This window comes from Cyprinus carpio, chromosome B13 (genome assembly GCF_018340385.1).
Source record: "Cyprinus carpio isolate SPL01 chromosome B13, ASM1834038v1, whole genome shotgun sequence".
NCBI classification, from domain to species: Eukaryota; Metazoa; Chordata; class Actinopteri; order Cypriniformes; family Cyprinidae; genus Cyprinus; species Cyprinus carpio.
Genome location: NC_056609.1, coordinates 8473870 through 8493261, shown reverse-complemented (window position 1 = coordinate 8493261; position 19392 = coordinate 8473870). Strand labels below are relative to the sequence as shown.

The 19392-nt window shown below is 36.4% G+C and overlaps 1 protein-coding gene across 6 annotated transcripts in view; it reads left to right on the top strand.

Annotated features, from left to right (window-relative positions):
• tjap1 (tight junction associated protein 1 (peripheral)) overlaps nucleotides 1-19392 on the top strand; it is a 99251-nt gene that overhangs the window by 74532 nt on the left and 5327 nt on the right. For all 6 annotated transcript variants that reach the window (XM_042736350.1, XM_042736353.1, XM_042736349.1 and 3 more), the window contains 3 exons: nucleotides 7980-8046; nucleotides 15226-15333; nucleotides 17083-17166. In XM_042736350.1, coding sequence (XP_042592284.1) covers nucleotides 7980-8046; nucleotides 15226-15333; nucleotides 17083-17166 — 259 coding nt within the window. The remainder of the gene's footprint in view (nucleotides 1-7979; nucleotides 8047-15225; nucleotides 15334-17082; nucleotides 17167-19392) is intronic.

Genomic DNA, 19392 nt, shown 5'->3' with positions numbered 1-19392 from the left:
TAACGCCGTAACATTGGCACATGCACTGTGGTGATTTGCACCAGGTGCTCTGGGTTCTGGGACCCCTTGAATGAGAGGTATTGTTATAGATGTTTGTTTGTTTACTTAATTACCTGTTTATGTGGTGCTTTTTTATTGAATTTATTTTGCTTCTGAGGCTGTTCAATTGGACCTTCCCCTCCTCTGTGATTCAGAGCGGTCATCAAGCAGCAGTAATTATTGCATTCCATCAGCACCGGCCGTCTGCCGATATGAACTGCTGCTAGAGTTTATGACTGGGCTCGGCACAAATCACCTCCGCTTGCTAATATGAATTGATTAAATTCTAATTGTTATGAAGCCAGACAGTGAAAGTCCCTTATGATCTGCCAGGCAGCGGAACAGTATTGATCCATGAGAGGGAAAGAGTGACTGAGATTGAGGTTTGCGCTGTAAACTGAAAAGCAGAAGTTGGAGATAATGTGGCATGCAGGCCAGATGGTCTTTGTAAGCACAAATTGTGTGTTTGAAACGATGTTTCCTTTTAAAGGTTTTATGAACGGAAGCCGTGGCTCCTTGTGCTGAATCTCATTTCATGAATTCAATGTTGATTCAATAAAGATCAAAAATCAAAAGGTATCAGCATCAACTCATGTAGCCCACGCCTTATTTCTTAGATTTGTTTGGTCTTTAATACTCCTTAACCTCTGAAAAACTGTTGTTAAATTATTAATATTAAATAAATATTAAACATATTAATTACTGTCTAAATTATTAAAGAAATTGTTCCAATCCCTAATGGCTTTCTCTCTTCCTTGAAGCACAAAAGGAATTTTTTTTGGAGGATATTCTGGCTGCTGTTTTCCATATAATGAGAAACGTTGGATCTATCAAGCTGCAAAATGACAAAAGTAGCAGCATAAAGGTATCATAATGCATATTCACTTCAGTTATATGGAAAAGAGCCAGCCAGGATAGCTTGCAGAAACTGATGAGATGTTTCTCATTTTGTGTGAACTATCCATTTTTGTTTTCTCATAAATGTAGACTTATGTACTATAAAATATCCAAAAAGTTCAATGTAAAATGGCAGTAAGTCTTCATAAATAACGTTCATAAAATAGTAGGCAAAATACTCTGATTAACACATTTTCATGGACATGCACATGTGATGGACACTTTAGGGCAATTTTGGGCACAGTACTGCTTTCTGTTCTCTGCATTAGTTTCGTTAAAGTTGCTGACAAAAGGAAGTAGCAACTAGGGCTGCCCTTGACTAAAGATTTTTCTGGTCGACTAATAGTTGTTCATTTTTAGTAGTTAGTCGACTAATTGCACGTTTATATTAATAAACCAATTAATTAATTATCAAACGTCTTTTTATTAAAGCATATGATTTGACATACAATTCACTTGTACATTCTGAGAGCCTTTGTTATAACTAATTTAAAATAAATAAATAAAAAAATACAAAAAAATAAAAGTGGTTAACTTAAAGGTAACTTAAAACTTAAAGTGGTACAACATTAAAAAGGCAAAACAAGACAAGTAAGAACAACACACGCAAAAAAAAGAAAAGAAAAAATAACACCACCAGACTGACCACGATCCCCCAGAATATCCCAACCCCCTATCCGCCCGTCTAACCCCTTCCCATTTATCTCCACCCTTCCTCGTAGAGACCTTCACTCTAAAACCATTAACATTGTTATATATCGTGTGCTAGGATGCGGACTGTTGCACTGTATATAAGTGTGTTAGTTAAATCCTCTAACCACATCTTAGAGGTAGGTACAGTTGCACTCTTCCATAAGATGAGGATTAATCTCTTTGCTATTATGAAGCAATAAGAGAGAAAACGCTGTTGTGCCACACTGTTTTCTGAAGGTCTCCAATATTCCAAGAATGATAAACTGGGGCTCAGGTTCGATTGAAGTATTTATGACCTCAGACATAATGTTGCATATATCAATCCAGAACAATTGAACCCTTGGGCATAGAGCAAAACTATGGAGAAGTGTTGCTACGGAAGAGTGGCATTTATCACACATGGGTGACAGTTCTGGGTATATGTTATGTAGTTTCTCTTTTGAATAATGAAGCCTATGTATAATTTTAAATTGGACAAGACAATGTCTTGCGTTATCTGAACAATTATGTATGTTTTCAAGACATATGTTTTCCATAAATCATCTGAAATAGATTCACCAAATTCCTCTTCCCACTTTCTTTTATAATTTTCAGTCGACGGGGAGCTTATAGTAAGAGATTGTTATAGACATGGGATATCAGTTTACTTTCTTTAGGAGACAATTTCAGACAGTCGTCTATTTTAGATTGTGTTTCAGTCTTAAATTCTCTTAAGTATTTCCGAACGTAGTCCCTAACTTGCAGGTAACGAAATAAATTATTTTTCCCCAGTTCATACTTCCTCTGTAGTTGCGTGAATGAAGCAAAGATGCCTCCCACGTATAAATCACCAATATATTGGACACCCCTCTCACTCCATGTAGAAAAGGCTCCATCCATTCCAGACTGGAGGGGGCAAATGTGGGATTTCTAGTGATGGGTAACAGAAGAGAGATTGGTTTAAGATTAAAGGTGGTCTTTCCAGGTACAGATCACGTTATGAATGATGGGATTGTTATTATACAGGGACTTATTAACCGCGGCCGGAGCTAGTAGGACCACTGCCATAGAATACGGGTGGCAGTCTTCCCGCTCCAGCATTAGCCAATCAGACATTGGTATTGATGTGTCCAACCAAAAGGTAAACATCTTAATTGCTGAGGCCTAGTAATATAGCAAAAAGTCTGGGAGTGCCAATCCCCCCTCTGGCTTTGGCCTACAGAGATGTTTTTTACCTATTCTGTGAACCTTGTGTCCCCACAGAAAAGGAACTATTAAAGAATCTAAGTTTTTAAAAAAGTTTTTTTTTTAGAAACATTGGGATGTTTTGAAATAGGTATAGCAATTGCGGGAGGAAAATCATCTTTATAGCATTAATTCTCCCAATTAAGGAAATTGGGAGCGTGTCCCAGAATGATATTAGAGGGGGACAGTTTGCCTGGAATAGAGATGAGTACTGCTTTGTCACTTCTATCCCCAAATAGGTACATTTCTCTGGAGAGACTGTAAATGGAAAGTGATCTAGGTGTGTTAAGTCACTCATTTGGACCGGCATTAAAACGCTTTTAGACCAATTGATCCGATAACCCGAAAAGGTCCCAAATAGGTTGATTTTGTCGAGAAGATTAGGGATGGTAATTTAAGGCCTCGTTATATATAAAAGGATGTCATCCGAGTATAATGATATCTTATTATTTTTGTCTTTGGTGGAGTATCCATAAATCTGGGGTTCCATTCTAATACATTGGGCTAGAGGTTCGATAGCTAACGCAAAAATTAAAGGGGATAGTGTATACCCCTGCCTTGTCCCTCTATGTAAGCTAAACGTGGAGGATATCGTCCGGTTTGTTAGGATTTGAGCCGTAGGATTCTTGTAAATGAGTTTGATTAGTGACAGGATCTTATTTCTGAAATTGAACCTATTAAGAACTTCAAATAAGTAACACCACTCAATCTGGTCAAATGCCTTCTCTGCGTCAAGTGCAAGTATGACAAGATCAGAGGGTTGATCTCTCTTTGTATATATAATATTGAAAAGACATCTAAGATTAAAAGTAGCTCTCCTATTTGGAATGAAACCCGTCTGGTCCATATGAACTAGCTTTCCCAATAGAGGATTCAGCGTGTTAGCTAATATCTTGGCAAATAATTTCCCATCGACATTAAGGAGGGAGTTAGGACAATAAGCGCCTACTTCCTGTGAGTCCTTCCCTTTTTTGTGAATTAATGTGATCACAGTCTCAGTTAAGGTGGGGGGTAAATTACCCTGTATCTGGGCATGTTCATATAATTTCAACAGGTACGGGGATAGATTCTCACTGAATGTTTTGTATAATTCCCCTGGAAGTCCATCAGGACCGGCTGTCTTATTACTCTTTAAGGAGGCAATAGTGCTCCGAACCTCTGCAATTGTGAGGTCGGAGTTCAAGGAATCACAATCTTCCTCGCTCCGTCTGGGAAGTTCACATTTATCTAAAAATGCATTAATAGTTACAGAGTTTGAAGTGGTCTTTGAGGTATACAAATCAGTATAAAATTCAAGAAACCTGTCATTGATATCCTTAGGCTTACTAAGTATTGTTTTATTGTGGGCTTTTATCTTGTGTATTGTTCTGTCGTTTCCATTTTTCTAAGTTGTCTAGCTAGTAGTTTGTGTGGTTTGTCACCGAATTCAAAATATTTTTGCCTAGTATAGAGGAATGCTTTACTTCGTTTTGCAGAGATAATTTTGTTTTATTCATACTTAAGTGTTGCTTTTTTCCTGTGCAATATAATAGAGGGGGAGTGTGCTTTTTCTGTGTCAAGTAATTTAATTTGATCTTCTAATTCTTTTAATTTAGTCTTATTTACTTTTCGCCTTGAAGCTTCAAACAAGATGATACAGCCTCTTATATAAGCCCTGAATGCTTCCCAGAGGATGGAGGGAGAGGTATCAGGGTTGTCGTTTATTTCAAAGTATAAAGAAATCTGGTCTTTTAAGTATTCACAAAATTTAGTTTCAGTGAGTAGATGCGAGTTCAGTTTCCAAGAAGCGTGTGGCTTATCTACATGATCTAAACACACCGAAAAGGTGAGTGGGCTGTGATCTGAAATCACTATGCTGTGATATTTAGCATTTAATGTGGACGGTATGAGTTTGACATCCACCAGGAAGTAGTCTATCCTGCTGTAGGAGTTATGTACAGGTGAATAAAATGAATAGTCCCTGCCTGTAGGGTTCATCGCTTTCCATATATCCAGTACATTTGTGTTATTAATGAACGTATTTAAAAATTCACTAGAAGCATTCCTTGGGAGTCTCTTCGTGGAGGACCTATCAAGATATGTGTCGAGGACAGTATTAAAATCGCCCCCTATTATCAAGTGTGTTTGAGAGATGTCTGGTATCAGTGAAAAAACCTTCTAAAAGAATATGGGGTTATCTATGTTGGGAGCATATATATTTACTAGAGTAAGGGAAATGTTATGGATTTCACCAATCACTATAATATAGCGGCCCTCTTTATCAGTGATTGTTTTTTTTCTATAAAAAGGGCACACCTTTTCTCAGTAGAATGGCCGCACCTCTTGCTTTGGATAAAAAGTTTGAGTGGTAAACTTCCCCTATCCAATTTGCCTTTAACCTGCCTTGCGAGCCATTCTTCAGGTTTCCTGTAGGAACATAATGTCTGAGGTCAGTGACTTTAGGTGGTCCAGAATTTCACCCCTCTTGACTGGGTTATTTACTACGCGTACATTCCAGCTAGAAAATGTGAGACCCTTCAACCCTCTGGTGTGATTGTTTAAACTATCATGCATCTGGAGTACGTGATCAGTACAGTATCCGCAGCAGTACAGTTGTCAATGTGTAGGATTTGAGTGAATGGTCTTCCTATCCCTCCCCTCCCCTCTACCCCAGTCCGCCCCACAACCGTTATCAAGGTCAGCCCAGTCCCCATAGTAACAAATGAAAACAAAACTACTCTAGCCAATTCGAAGTGAATGTGGCGCGAGCCTTCTTAAGGAAGTAAGTACAAACAAACCAGTAACTTCCCCACATGATCACATAGCTAGTAATATAGTATCCATGGGTGCACACACACACACACACAAATATAAACATATACACAGGTTTTAAACCATAGAATTAATAATAATGAGCCTTTAATTGCCTAAAGCATATCAACGCTCCAGCACACACATAAAGCTTGCCACAGCACACCTTCAGTAATGATTATGAATGCTTTGAGAAAACAGTAAGAAGACTGCCTTAACATCATTATTCATTGATAAGTGTTTTCTGTATTTTCAGCTGCAGTAATGGCTTGTCATCTCCACAGTGGACACACACCTTATAGACAAACATAAACATATGTTTTCTATTTGAATTGGTTCATTTAAAAGTAGATATATTCTATAGGCTAGATGTATTTTTAATGTCTGCAAGGCAAACACAGAGTTTTGGTTAATTAATTCATTTATTTTTTGACGCGCTCATGTTCGCAGAGACTTAGACGGCAGAAAGCACACCCTATTTGCTTTCATTATTTTACAAAAGCACAGTGTTTTGTGGTTATTGTGAGTGCACATAAATAAAAGTATACCTTTCACAGATTGGAAAGATTTATTACTCTTATCTGTATGAGCAAAAAGGACAGGGGTATTTTAAGCTTAATGCGAACGATCGCTCCGGCTCCTCTAAGTTGTCTTGTTATGCAGTGAGTGCTTTACTGTTCATCTTCCACACTCCGCACTTCAATAGTGCACATTTTTCAAGGTTACCATTAAAGTGAGTGGCCATGTAATGTTGCTTCTACTTGTATGTTTCAGAGGATAAAACACATTTGAGGTTGAAACGACCAATGTACTGTAATTACCACATTGACTAGCTGTTAATGATCTGTCCATCACTTACTATGTGACTTTGCTATTGTTTTTTTTGGTAACACTTTTTTTGGGGGGGTCTCTTAACTAATTGCTTATTAGCATGCATATTACTAGAATATTAGCCATTTATTAGTAGTAATAAAGCACATATTAATGCCTTATTCTACATGACCTTATTCTACATCACTAATACTACCCAATATCTAAACTGAACAACTACCTTATTAACTATTAATAAGCAGCAAAATAGGAATTTATTGAGTGAAAAGTCGAAGTTCATAGTGAATAAGTGTTCCCTATTCTAAAGTGTTACCGAATTGTTTTTTTTTTCTCTGCGATTAAGCAACTAATGAAATTTTGATCAACTGATGGTTAGTCGACTTTTAGGGGGCAGCCCTAGTAGCAACAGATCTTTACTTCCTTGTTAAGACGTATAAGTGTTACAGATTATCAAAAAAGAAACTGTCTATCAGTTGTTGATTGGATTTTGAGAGGTGGGTATTGCATTTTGATTAAATATGTCCAAACAAAATGTAAAAAATGGAACTAATATGGTTGCATTGTTCGCAATAAGACCTATCATGCATTTAAAAAAAATGTATCACCATTTCCAGACACATTTTAATTAGCACAACTATTTTCAACATTAATAATAAGAAATGATTCTTAAGCAGCAAATCAGCATATTAAAATTATCTCATGTGACAGTGAAGACTGGATTAATGATGCTGAAAGTTCAGCTTTGCATCAAAAATGACTAATGTAGAAAATAATTATTTTAGATTGTTGTATTTCACAATATTGCTGTTTGAACTGCTTTTTTGGATGTAAAACAAACATGATAGTGTGTATTTGGCGGTTAGATTCAGTTATGCTCAATCTTAAATTTGTGATGTAAAACAAACATGATGTACTTTTTGGCATTCATTCTATGCCAGATAAGCTACCATTATATTGTATATGGCTTGGAAATACTGAAATGGGGGGAAAAATAATGCCTCGTCTTTTTATTTGCAACATTTTTCTTGCAAAACAAAAAATGACAGTTTTTTTTTTGTTTAAAAGACTTGCACTTAGGATAAGCTTAATGGCTTTTTGTGATGAAAATGTCTTTAAGTGCCTCTCCTTTTCCTGTTCTGGCTTATTCTGTAATCTGCGTTGGCGTTGTGACCGCTTGAGAATTTGAATGATGACTTAAACATCAGACATACTCTCTTACAACTCTGTGTTTGAAATATAAGGTCTTATTATTGCAATAACTAGTGAATATTTCTTCAGCTGCCGTACCTCTGCCTTCAGCTGTGGCGAGCTCTAGTGAGCTTCAGAGAGCTGACAGGATGCAGTAGCATTTCCCAGCACAGCAGCGAAATCCTGTTGATTCCTTCGTTGTTTGATGCCATATGCCCAACTCAATGCCACACCGCACCAGCATATATCATATAACATCTGGATATAGCTTTATACCCTGACTGTGACAAATATTTGTTTTGTCCCCCCCCCCGCAGACTGCAGAACAGCTACACGGCGTCTCAGAGAGCTAATCAAGACCTGGAGGAGAAACTTCACGCCCTGGTAACCTTTACACTCCACCTCACTTTCCCTTTCTAAAGTCCTTTATCTTAAACACTGATGTCTTTAATTGCCATTTAATTGTTCTGTGTGCCTTAACAACGCCACTCTCAGTCAGTTCGTCACAAGTATTATGAACTCTAATTGAGGAACCTTTTGCTTTGCTTCATTCTCCAGGGACTAAAAAACAAGTAACAGTATTCCCCATGCCACTCATGCATGCTGGAAGTTAATTTTCCACTGGGAAAATTGTTGTTGGAAGACAAGCAACAGTGATTGTGTTGCTTTGATTTGCACTTGAGATAAAAACGCCATTATTCTTGCATTGTGTTTTAAATTGTTGCAGTTCTGCTACAAACCAACTGTGAGTTTTGTTTACTCGCCAAGTGTAAAGCCAAATATGACTCACTTTTGGCTCTTTCTGGATGTTCATTTTGGACCCTGCCTTCGTAGATGCGCTGTGATGGGCAAATAATCATGCCATAGACAATCATAGTCACTTCCCACTGCTCTCATCTCACTGCTGTACATAAAACAGTGTGAGCACAGTCCTGTTATCATTATTTTCCTAAAAATTTCAGCTGTTGCCAGTTGTTGGCGACACTACTCTACTGAGAACTTTTACAATAAATGTATTGGCGAGTGGTTTAACCAATAATGCCCTTTACATTCATCAGACAGAATCCAGGTTTTTTCCAGTTCTGCTTTTTTCTCAAAGGATTAGTTCATCCAAAAGTGAATGTGAAAAAAATGAGAAATCATTGTTTACTAACTCTCTTGCCATTCCAAACCTGACTGCTGTGGAAGATGAAGGGAAATTATGAATAGGTCGCCTGATATAGATCACATAACACAATTTAAAGTAACAATAAAATCAAAACGGACAGTTCTTAATTTTTGTATAGAATATTGCAGTTCTAAATTCATATATGCACATTATTATTTTTTTTTTTTTAAATTCATGTACCCTTGAAATCTTTAATTGGCTCTGTCAAAATAAACGTCCCAGCTTTTACCAAATATGCCAAATATTTTTACTAAATATTGGCTGATACATCAGACTTGGTGACATATCTGTCAACCACTAACTTTGAATAATGTATTTATCTTTTCAATGTGTTAGACTTGAGGTATAATTTGAATAAGAGCTGGCAAGCTCCGAAAACGACTGAAAAAGCTATTGAATAGCTTCAAAAGAGGCGTTTATACCACTTTTTTGGGATTTTGGAGATTGACATCCCTGCATTTACATATAGATGAATTTGAAGAGTTTGGAATGACATGAGAGTGAAACAATGATGAGAATGTACATTTTTTGGTGGACTGTCCCTTTAAGTGCATCAAAGACTTTCAAGAGTTAATGTTAAATGTATTAATTTTTAAATTATAAAACATTTCTACAGGAAAAAACCCATGGTATTTCAGTGTTGTCATGCTGTCATTCATTTGCAAAACTAACACAAAATAAAACAAAGCAAAAACAAATCAAATCAAAAACCACTCACTTTCAAAATAATTTATTTGCCATCAAAAAAAAATAAATAACAAAAAAAAAAAAGAAGGAAGAAATGCAGAGGGGCCTGAATGACCACTGGTTATGGATTAGTAAGGCAATTTGGTAGCATACAGAACTCAGCATGTTTTTTTTTCATAAAAGCTTGAACATTTTCTATGCTTTAGCACTCAAACAAAGCCAAAGTAATTGTCTGAGAACAATCGAGAGCAGAAAAAAAAATTATAATTGAACAACATCAAAAGCTAAAGATTGTATAAATGTACAAATTTGTCCCTAAGCCTCTTTTTCTTCACTGAGTATTCCCACTGGATGTTCTAATACATCATAATAACTGTCAAAGACTGCAGTCGTCCCCTGACAATGTTATTCAATTAGGATGAATGCGATTTAAAGATTATTTGAATGTGATTGTGCATCACAGAAACTGGGCATTCTGTGTTCAGTGTGATGCATTTATTAAAATATCTTTGGAAACTGCTGTTGGTTGTTGTAATAAATTGTTAAAGGATTCCATGTTTTATTTAAGCGGATATGAATCTAAATTTTCCCCCGACTCTGCCTTTTTCCAGTTTCGCTCAAATGAAAATTTAATCAAACGTGCATCTATAATAAGTTATTTTAGGAATCTTTTATCACTCTTAGGTGGTCTGCAAAATTATCTCTAGAGTAATTTAGCATGACTGGAAAACTTCAGAACAAGCCGCTCGCTCTTAATCACGTCTGAAGACTCCATGCGTGTTCAGGATAGCATTAGCTCTTGATGATTTATGTTCATTTTCAATTAAATCCCAGCGGTGTCTTAGTTCTGCATGGTGAGATCTCATATTCATGACCTGCATAAAGCTTTGCCAATCACAGGTGAAACAGGTGGCATTCTGCTCAGTAATCTCTCGTCGTGGACACGGGGATTATCCCGGCCGACCTGTTCCACCTCGTGAAGGGCCCATCATGTCTTACCGTAGGTGCTCTCAGGACACAAGCTCACTCAGAGTACTGGTTTAGCGAATAGAAAGCATAGAGAGAAGAATGGAAATTTGTTTGAAATTAAGTGCGGAATTAATCTCTCTATCTCTCTTCAAAATCAAAACTATAAAATATGTACTCTATTCTCAACTACTGGTCAGTCTTTCTCAAGCCAACATCAAAGTTTCTCTTGATAGATGTGTCTGTCTAGCTTTATTTCAGCTCAAATTCACTTACCAAACCAGTTTTTAATAAGTTTAATTGTAGAAGATAAGTTTTACAGGATAATCATTTCTAGAGCCAGACCGATATGGGTTTTTTTGGGGGCCGATACCGATATTAGGGAATAAAAAAAAGACCGATATCGAAATATCGGCCGATATTCTTTGTGTAGGCTGTATTATTGTACAGTATAGTCAAAAGTTTGGACACTTCCCATTTGTGTGTCCTAAACTTTTGACTGGTACTGTATATAAAATACAATATATACATAAACAGAATATATAAACATAAACATTTTTTGCAATGATAACTCAAATGTGGTGATCAAACACTTATAATGATGTGATAAACATAGGCCTATGTAATGGAGGCATGGTATTTAACAATTTAACAATAAACTTTATTATTTAAAATAAGTCTGACATCAGTGCACTTAACAGTAAAGTTCACTTATTATAAATAACTTAAACACAAATAGAACAAAATATATATAACTTGAATTAAGAAAATAAACAAGGTAACTGTGTAGGACAAGCAAGCTACTTGCGGGTGGGTGGCGGGAGGATAATTTGAAGCAGCACAAACAAAATAATTTTTAACTCATCTTCACATAAAAACACAGACCTGAGTCGCCAGTAGCAAACAATGGAGCGCACTCTGCTGGATAAACTAAGTAATTACACCATTCAGAAATCGGCAACAGGCTCATATCGGCTGATAATATCGGCAAAAAGATATATCGGTCAGGCTCTAATCATTTCTAACTAATGATAAAGTGGTGATCCAGAAGTGTGCAAGTATATTGTCTTTCTCATGACTAGTTTCTATTTTTCTATCCTCTTTCTTTCTTGTCTGTACTTGTCTTTCTCTCATTTAATACTTGCAGGCATACAGGTTAATGGAAATATAAGAATAAGCCCAAAGTTATATCTTTCTCTTCCTTTCTTTCTTCTCCCTTTCCTCTCCCCTCATGCTGCCTTGTGACTTTGGGTATTTCACCATATTCTTCATCATCATCTTCATCATCATCAGGCTGCCATCAGTCAAACTTGGGTCTATGCAGTTGCGTTCTCATTCTCTTTCTATTTATCCATTTCCTTCTGTCGGTCTCTTCTCTCCCAATAAGTATCGCTGTGGATCTCATTCCCATGACTCATTGCATCTCCTTCCTGTCTCCTCTCCTCTCTTCTTGCAGTAGATGGCTGGATATAGCTGTGGCCATGCCCGTGTCTGTGCATGTGGACAGGTGGATTCTGGGATAGAGGTCACACCATAGAAAGCGGTCCAAATGTTTAACACAGTGGTTAAAATGCACAGCAAACACTGTAAGAAAATAAAATATTAATGAGTATGAATGAATTACAAATGATATTTTACAGCATTAAAGGCCACACCAAGATAGAAACACTATTTGTTGGGCCATTCTGTGTGAAAGTGAGTTATAAAATCACTTTTCTAAGTCCATTAGTGAAGTGTTCAGTAACAGTCGCCACGCACTACACTACTCCTAATCCTGAAGAGAGATCAACCAATCACGGCAAAGCTCAACAGTCAGACCGCTCACTTTCATTTACTAACCCAAACCATCCGGCTCTATGAAATCTGTTTTAGTTTCTCCAAAATTCAGTGTTTTCTGTTCATTTTTCTGGACTCTGAATTAATGGTTTAAATTTTAATAATCAAAAGTTTCTGATCAGTGGAATTGATAAATCTTAAATTAACAATTTAATGATTTTATTTTTATTATTTTTTATTATTATTATTATTTTAATAATAGAGCCCTGAATTTTTTATTTTTATTTTTTTATTTTAAGAAATGTTTTGTCTGTTTAAATTTTTTCAGGATTCATGATTTAATGTAAATGTATTATAAAAAATACAAAAATAAAAATTTGGCGGTAATCAAATGAAGGCATAGAACATTAGTAATTTAATCTTTTAAATTGTAATCAAATTAAAATGTAACCATTCTCTTTCATTTTTGGCAAGCAAAATATTGCTGTTAAAATTAAATCAAAGAAAAATGTTATGTCAAAATGATATTTCCTTTTTAATATTATCATAATTTATATTATTTTTTACATATTATTACATTGAGAAGTGCGTTCTGCTGTACAATAGTAATATACTGTATTTCTGTCACAGTTTCTTCAGATTAAAGTTTTTATTTTGACAGGTTGCTGTGAAGACCTTCAGTTTCAGCAGTGATGAATTATAAAACTACAGATTAAGTTTAGAAACAGTTAAAACATTGTTTAAAAACAATATATAAAGGCGATTGAGTATTACAAAATACTCAAACATAAAAATAGTTTGAGAGTGTAGAGAGGTTTGATTGTCAGATCTTTATGGACGTGTACAGTGAATGTAGTGCTTTGCCACTATTGGTTGATTTTTCTTTAGGATTATGGGTAGTGTAGTACTTCATGGGGAACTGTGTAATTACACATGATTTTTAAATATTTTTCATGTTAGGAATTAAACATTTTCTGCTGATTTTTGTTTTTCTTTATGAATTCTTTATGAATATGATTCAGTATAATGAAAATTAAACACACAAAAATCACAATTCAGTATAATGATATTTCAATAGCTACAAATGATAAGCATCTTTTGCAGGTAGACAGACACATTATATTACACACACATATATTTCCTAAATAAATGATGTATTCTTAGTCACTAAAGCGCAGATACTGTTGGCATTTTGACCACTTGAGTACAACTTTGGATGATGTGAATGCAGCTGTTAAAGTGATAAAAACACTTTGGCTCCCTCCTTTCTATCCCTGTTTCCGTCAGATGTGCTGTGCATTATACTGGCTGTTGCATTGCCGTCGTTACATGTGGACTCTGCATTGTGTTGAAAGGCTGCCCCCTCCTTAACTTCCTTTTATTGGTCCACATTGTCCACTTCAGTCAAACAGTGACTATAAAGATAATTGCTTTGTTATGGACATGCCAAGCTCCAGATTAAGCATCACAGTTTCTGTCTACTTTTTCTCAGTGTCTCTCTTTGTATCTCTCTTTCTCCACTTAAACCAAGAGCTGGCAGGACTGAAGTGTGTCTTAAGTAGCAACGCTTCTGTTAAGTATGTCCTCTTTAAAGTTCTTTCAAGAGCTTTTGTTCAGACATTTTAGTACAAAGACATTTCGGACTTTGCCATCACAGCAAGAGTGGAGTGTCTTCAGACAGCACTCTCACTCCTGAATTAGAAAAACACTGAACTCAGACAGGAAGTCAGACAGAAGACATTTTATGCGTATAGACATAGCTGCAGTGGTAGTTGTCTGTAGTCTCAGCTTCAGTCAGACAGCCCCCAATCACTGGCTCTCTGATGCTTTTATTCTTTCCATGAAACACAAAGGATCATTTTTGGGAGAATCGTCAACAACAGCTTATACCGACCATGGCTGAGGACAAAAAAAAAAAAGTAAAAGTAGCATAAAAATATTCTATATGATGTGTGCATTATGATTCAGGTCCTCCGATGGAATATGATGTTGCTGTATAAGAAAACTAACTGAATGTTCCAGTTCAGTGAAGATCATCAGTGAATAACCATAATTTTAAGATGGCTTTCATACAATGCTATCTTATGACTTACACTATCCTTCAAAAGTTTGGGGCCAGTAAATTAATACTTCTGTTCAGCAGCAATGCATTAAACTCTTCAAAAGTGACATTTATAATGTTACAAAGTAATTTCTATTTCAAATGCTATTCTTAAATTGGTTTTTATAAACTTTTCAAATATTCATCAAAGAGTCTTGGGGAAAAAAATATCACAGTTTTCAAAATATATTCAACAACTGATAATCATCAGAAATGTTTATTGAGCAGCAAATCGTCATATTAGAATGATTTCTGAAGGATCATGTGGCACTGAAAGCTTTGCATTAAAGAAAATTCAGCCTTTGCATTACAGGAATAAATTACATTTTAAAATATATTCAAAAAAGTAGTTTAATATTGTAAAATTAAACAATGAAACACTTTACCAGCCCCAAACTTTTGAATGATCCTGTTTCTTTCTGGAGCTTGACAGATATGATCAGTATGTGCTGTCGTTGAATGAAAAATACAAGTTTGAAAACACAAGAGGGTAAGTAAAGTTGGTTTATGAAAAACCGAGCTAATTGGACAGAAATGTTTGAGATACAGAGAATGAGACCCGTCAAGAGAAAGTGATGCTTATTTTCAATGAGATTCAGTCAATATTATTCCTTACCACCTTTATTTGTTTTCCCCATGGCCTGTGCCTCAGCCACATTTTCAGGCTCTTTGATTTACTTTTTCTTTGCAGCTGGTGCAATGTCAGCAATGAAATTAGGACTGAAGGAAAACATGTTTTTGTGTGTTTTCCCCCCCCTAAACCAAAAATGGCTACTGGTGTTCTTTGTATTAAGAGAGAGAGGTTGAACCTCATCTGCAACCTTTTACGTTGAAGTTTACTCGAATGTCCTTTTTCTCCTTACAGCTCCGTAAAGTGGAAAGAGACAAGAAAACCATGGATCAAGAGATAGTGGAGCTCACGAATAAACTCGTGGATGCCAAAAACACTATCGACAAGCTGGAGGAACTGAATGTACGTGTGATATCAGAGCTTTGTTTGTGTTTGAGGCACGTTTTGGACTCGGGTTGTCAGAGCTGCAGTGTTACTGGGATTGATAACTACTGGAGCTGAAAATTGAAAGTTGCATGAAGAGGATCTGTGCTGAGATTTCACAGAAGTCTACTGTCAGATTCCAGAAATGATGTCTGGCTTTTGGAGCTTTACTGGGAATGCGGGAGCGTCTCCTAATTCGTTTCGTTCTCATTTTAATAATAAAAAAAGAATAATCAGCACAAAAAAAACAACAACTTCACACAACACAAGACCATTTTTTAGATTAAAAAAACTGCCTGTTTTTAAATGATCTGGGTTGCATCAGGAAGCCCTTCATTTATAATGAGAGATTTGATTCAGATTATATAAACACTATTCTAAACTTCAAATTCGCTTCGCACACAGGACTGTAAATTAACCGACAGATAACCATAACAGTAACTCCACAATGAATAACAAAGCACCAGAATGCAGATTGTTCTGAAAATGTGCCTTTATTACACCACATGTATGAAACAGTGCCACAGGGAACTAATTATAGCACTGGAGAAACTGATAGCCGTCTGTTCCCAGTGTTTAAACAGAGCGCTTCATCTCCTAAGACACATCAATCATAGCTCCTTTCTCTGAGGTTGATGTTAGGAGAATGTTTTGCCTTTATGGGCTTTTTAGTTATGATTCCTGAAGACTGCTACCCTGGGTGCCATTTTCCTTGTTTTACTTATAAAGTGTCAGTCAAAGGTTTGGACATTGAACTTCTCATACTTTAAGACTGTTATTACTTTGTATATTTTTACATATTAAAGCAGTAGTTCTCAACCAGGAGTCCAGAGCCCACTAGGGTTTTTATATATATTTCGCTTGCAATTTCTATATTGCATTAGTTTTGAATATTTCTCAGGGATATTTAAAGGGATACTCCACCCCAAAATGAAAATTTTGTCATTAATCACTTACCCCCATGTCGTTCCAAGCCCGTAAAATCTTCGAACACAATTTAAGATATTTTGGATGAAAACCGGGAGGCTTGTGACTGTCCCATAGACTGCCAAGTAAGTTACACTGTCAAGGTCCAGAAAAGTATGATCTGCCTTCAGTGGTTTAATTGTAATTTTATGAAACAACGAGAATACTTTGTGTATGCGAATAAAACAAAAATAACGACTTTATTCAACAGTTTGTCTCCTCTGTGTCTCTCCACATCAGCGTAGCACCATTTTGGAGAATATGAGCTGAACGCAGGCAGCTTACACTCTTCTGTGTCAGCCGCGGCACAAGGATGCAAGTTTTCTTTCAAATCAAAGTGTAAATACACGTAGAAAACGTATACTTGTGTCGCAGCTTTTTTTAAATTTTTTTGCATTTTTACCTGTAAAAGAAAACCTGCTTAAATATTATGCGCACCTTTTTTTTATGCGCACCATTTTTTATGCTGACAAAAATTGGACATTAAAATAAGTTGTTCACATTTAAAAAATATATATAATTTGTAAGCACAGTTTATATTCATTTACAAAACTGATTTCAAATTTCAAGCCTTTAACTCAGACTGTGAAACATGCATATGTCCAAACCCTTTGACTCATACTGTGTGTATTTGCTTTTCTTCTTTCATAAATGCCAATTTCATCCGAAAAGTTGGTGTTGATGACTCTCTTCTTTATTTGATGTGTTCTCATATCGGTTTCTCTGACGCTTGTTCTTATATCCATTATCCTCCTCATGCAGGAACGGTATCGGCAAGATTGCAATTTGGCTGTGCAGCTGTTGAAGTGCAATAAATCGCATTTCAGGAATCACAAGTTTGCTGATGTAAGTAGTAGTAACTGTTTCTCAGTTTTAAAGTCCAAATTCTGTTATTTACTCACCCTCATGTTTGTTTCGATCCCCTCTGACTTTTGTAAAGAACAAAAGCTTATGTTGTTAAGCACATTGTGTGAGCATCACTTTTCTATACAGCAAAAGCTGATAACTGTTGTAGGTTTCGTGCTCCAAAAACAACTGTCCATCTATTCTGTACCCTATATTCCAAGTCTTCTGAAGCCTTTCTATAGCTAGAACAGACCAAACCCAAAGTCAAGGTGTGTATGCAACATATCAATCAAAAACGATCTCCTGACATTTAAATATGTATATTTGATAAAAGCTTGGCAGTAAAACTTGCAATCCACTTTCACTGTATATAAAAGAACAGCTGGCACAATCTGCAGAAAATAAATCCGGTTTGGAATGACATGAGGATGGGTAAATGATATCAGCATTTTCATTTTTGTCTGAACTATCCCTGCAGCACAGGACTTGTTGGAGTCTGAATGTGTTTTGCGATTCGCAGTGACACTCGTGGACTGTGCTGAGAGAGAGAGAGAGAGCGCACGGTTGCCCAGTGACTTTATTTTTATGGACATGGACTTCTGATTTTATGGCCTGGGATCAGAGAGGAATAGTCAGAGAGAGAGAGATGAAGAGAAAGAGACCAAGAGAATAGAGAGAGGGCAAGGATTTGAAAAAAAATAACAATAAAAAATAGCCATGTCCGCAGGATGTGCTTTATGGCAGTGTTTAGCATGGAGGGTGTCTGTTAGAGCAGTCGTGCTGCGAGACATGGCTGGTCTTTGGATACGGACGGTCTCGCTGGCAGAGTAAAGGCACAGTATTGACAAGGTGCCAAACGCCAGACACATCCGTCTGTTTGGCCTTTGTGTCTGTCCGTGGGGGAAAATAGGACAGATTTCAGGCTGATGGACAGCTCTGTGTGTACAAGAACAGAGACGTATGATAAGACAGCTTGACCCCGTGGACATATGGGTATTGAACACATCAGGACATTATCACCTGTGGCCTGCACTCTACATTAAACCCATCTATCACTCTGTCTGCCCTTGTTGTTTTATTCTGCAAACCGCATTAAGTCCTGGCCAAAGCGAGGGCAAGACTTTTTGCATATTTGCTATTTGAACCGCTTGTCTTGTTTTGCATTAATGAAATTAATTCCTAAGCACCTTTTTTATATTTAGTTATTTTGTTTAAAGATTAGAGATTTTGTTTAGGTATAAAATTTAAATGATCATTCTCTCAGCCAACCCCAACAATATTGAAGTTGGGACACTTGTTGCCTGCTTTTCCTTTACTGATCCAATTCATGCATTTAAAATGTACATTTCTATATAACAATTTTAGTTTTGCAAAGACATGAATATATAGGCACAATTTGTATTTGTCTTTTCTAAACTAATTCAAATATTTTAGCAGGACCCCGTGTTTTGAAGATCATGAGAAATTCAGTTAAGTTTGTCCAAACTTGTAGGTTATGAAGAGAAAGATGGCATTAAATCTACTTGCCATATTGGCTGAGTGAGAGAGTGTGGGCGCAGGATCTTCCTCCTTGGCAGCAATTAATTCACAAAGGATCTTACTTCATCCTTTTTTAATTTATTGAGTTGACAGCAGTGACTAATCTCTAGAATTATGATCTCTCTAGGAGAACTATAGTCATGGAGTGAATCTTGGTAATTTTTAGAAGATATTTGATTCACTGTCCAGATTATCCTCTTGCCCTGCTCTCGTGAACTCTGTAATTCATTACTCTGTAAGCAGGGACCAGAGACTGTTTCTTGGGTTATTTTAAGGCTCGACTGAGCCAAAGCCATTACCTGTTTTCATCCTCTTACTGCTAACATAAAGCCACTGTTGTAAAGCATCCACTGTGAAGCATCATTCTCCAAATGAATGTCAAACTGATCTGCACTGGAAGTGCATATGCATCAAACAGGCCATTTGTGTATTCTATCACAGCTTTAGAAGTGCTTTGAGAACTTGAGAGCCATTATGCTTCAGTCAAATGGTGGAAATCTGAGAGTTGTTATAGTGGCTCTCATGTAGAGCCAATTCTCTATATTTAGCTAAAGATGGAAATTATGCACAGTAATTGGCATGCAGTATTTGTAGAATTGTAACTTGTCTTTGTAAGGGTAGCTTAGAAAGATGACGACTAACATGCCACTAGCTAAAAAAGATACTGGTACCACTAAGTGCTATTGC